The sequence below is a fragment of the Gekko japonicus genome, unplaced genomic scaffold (assembly GCF_001447785.1).
Source record: "Gekko japonicus isolate JY-2015 unplaced genomic scaffold, Gekko_japonicus_V1.1 scaffold7115, whole genome shotgun sequence".
In the NCBI taxonomy this organism is placed as follows: Eukaryota; Metazoa; Chordata; class Lepidosauria; order Squamata; family Gekkonidae; genus Gekko; species Gekko japonicus.
In genome coordinates this window covers 1-2,654 of record NW_015170494.1, presented here as the reverse complement: position 1 = coordinate 2,654, position 2,654 = coordinate 1, and the positions used below count along the sequence as shown (strand labels likewise).

Below are 2,654 nucleotides of genomic sequence, written 5' to 3'. Positions count from 1 at the left end.
GGAGGCGGGGGAGGCGGAGGCGGAGCGACACCTGGGGGAAGCAGAGGGGGCGGGTGTTGCACGTGGCCTGTTCCTGAGCAGGCCCCCTCCCTGTTCCTCCTCCGTCGCAGGTACCAAGACCCGGATCTGGACTTGCAGCTGAGCACGGAACTGGCGGAGTCCTTGAGGACGCTGAAGGTGAGCGATGCCCCCTCTCCCCAGGACGTTGATCTGTGCCAAGGCCGGGTGGCTGCCTTTCTCTCTCCTGCCCCGCTGTCGGTGGCCTGCCTGCTCTGCCCTCCTTCCCTTTTGTTTCCCTTCTTCCGGTGACCCCTGCCCTGCGTTTGTAGCCTGGCCGGCTGCCGCTCTCCCTTTCGAAAGGCCCTCTCTGCTCTTCCCCCGGGGGGCGCCACGTGGCTTGGGCTTCCCGCCGCCCGGAAAGCCTGCAGACAGAAGGGTAGTGGCGGTGCTGTGGACGGGTGCACCGGTGGGGGAGGGAGGACCCCCCCCCCCAGGAGCTAGCAAGGGACGGCCCAGGGGTGCCGGTTGCTCCCGAACCCTTCCCGGGGGCCCGTGATGAGACCCATCCTTGCGCTCGGAGTATTTCCAGCCATTCACGCTGGGAATGTGGAGGTCACCTGGGGACTCCCTGGGCCCGCCGAGCAGGCAAGGTCTGGGGAGCTGAGGCCCCCGGGCAGAAATCCCCCAGCCTGACATGCCCCCGGCTCCTGTCGTGGGGCTCCAGACATTCCCAGAATGCCGCAGGGCTGCGTCTTCACTGGTGTCTCTCGCAAGCTTCTGACGGTCCCACAAATTCCTTCCGCCTTGCTACTAGTCCTGGTGACTGAAGGGAATCTCCACATTCAGAGGCAGTCAACCTCTGCATCCCAGAGCCCAGGAGGCAGCCTCAGGGGAAGGCCTCGGTCTCCCTGCCCTGTTGTTGGCCCTGAAGAGGAACTGGCTGGCCCCTGTGTGAGACGGGAGGCTGGACTAGATGGACCCTCACTGGTCTGAATCCAGCAGGGCTCTTAAAATGTTCTCTGCCCTGTTGCTGGCCCTCCATATCATAGAGTTGGAAAGGGCCATACAGGCACGGGTCATTTCATAGAAAAGGGGGTGCATGAGCTCATTTGCATAGCTCATTTGCATATGCCACACACCCTGACATCACCGGACGTGTGTCAGAAGGCAACACCCACCACTCAGACGCCACTGAACTGTTTTGGATTGCTAGCTTATTGGGGGGGGGGACATGCAGATCTGCCCTCACAGAGGAGGGAGAGCTTGTACCTGAATAAAACGTGGCCTTAAAGGTGCCACTGGACTGTTTTGGACCAGGGGGGCAGCGGGGGGCTCTGCAACTTACCTGGCTGCTTCTTGCTCTGACTGAGGGCTGCTGGGAGCAGGGGGTGGGGCTTGTTGCATGTGCCCGCCCCCTGGACTCTTTACTGCCGGAGCTGCGCTCCTGTGCGCTCCTGCAGGAAATGACCCCTGCATACAGGCCATCTAGTCCAACCCCCTGCCCAGTGCAGGACCAGCCTAAAGCATCTCTGACAAATATCCGTCCAGCCTCTTCTTGAAAGCTGCCAGTGAAGGGGAGCTCACCACCTCCTTAGGCAGCTGTTTCCGCCTTTGAACCACTCTGACGGTGAAGAAGTACATCCCCGGCCTCTCCAGACCGGGCACGAGGTGACGTGAAAGGCCTCAGCCTGTCTGAGTGGGCGATGCTGACCTTGATGGGCCCAAGGGTCTGATTCGTTATAAGGCAGTCACATGTGTGTTCATGCTGGCAATTCCTGTTGAAATCTTAGCAGCCGGAGAGGCAGTCCGGCGAGGTTCCCAGTGGCTGGTGGACGGCGGGGTTCTCTGCGCCCTGCATTGCTCCTAGTGTAACGGGACTAAATTATACAGAGCGTGAGAACAGGCAGACATGTTGAATTAGCATAATTTGTACTTGTCGTATCACAGAGGGGTTTCTCGGTCCCCTCCCTTGTGGTGGATTTCCGTTTCCAGTGAATGTATAAAAATTAGCCCAGAGAAAGAGGTGTTCGCGGTCGCCTAACAAACGCATCGCCTTTTACGAATCGTGCCCGTGGCTCATCCCGCACAGGCCCCTTGGCCCCGGCCCTGGCAACCGCTCTCCGAGCTGCCCTTCAGAAGCAGCCGCAGCGGTTGGGGCAGCCTCCCGGGCCACCGGCCAAAGTGAGCTCGTCGATCCCCCTCCTCTCCCCTTCCACCGATGCTGCTGTAGCTCTCAAACAGGCGGCCATCTGGCCGAGCCGGGCGCCAGCCATCTGCTCCCTGCCTGAGCCATGCAGAAGCAAGGGATGGGGGGAAGGCCAGCTCCCAAACCACTTCGCTGATGAGACATCCGGCGATCTCTTCCTGGTGGGAGAGGGGAAGGGAGTCGCTCTGACCGGCAAAGGGCTCGCCTTGACCTGCAAAGGGCACCACTGCTGGGGAGGGGAAGGAGGAGACGTCGACCCAGGGGAGGGAAGAGGCCGTTCTCCACCGGGCCGCCTCCTCACTTTCTGTTTCTGCACCCCCAGAGAGCCCGGGAGCTGAGCGAGAAGGCGGCGCGGCTCCGGCGCCAGGAGGTCTTCCAGCTGCGCTCGATCGGGCTGCAGGTGAAGCGCCGGGAGGCGGAGCTGCTGCGGCGGAGGCGGGCCCGGGAG

The 2,654-nt window shown here is 61.9% G+C and overlaps 1 protein-coding gene across 1 annotated transcript in view; it reads left to right on the top strand.

The window, feature by feature from the left end:
• Positions 1–2,645, top strand: part of GLTSCR2 (glioma tumor suppressor candidate region gene 2) — a gene marked incomplete at both ends in the record, with an annotated part of 19,202 nt that extends 16,557 nt beyond the window's left edge. The window contains 3 exons of the mRNA XM_015418324.1: positions 111–177; positions 2,090–2,181; positions 2,529–2,645. Of these exons, the coding sequence (XP_015273810.1) occupies positions 111–177; positions 2,090–2,181; positions 2,529–2,645 (276 nt within the window). The remainder of the gene's footprint in view (positions 1–110; positions 178–2,089; positions 2,182–2,528) is intronic.
• Positions 2,646–2,654: the final 9 nt, after the last annotated feature.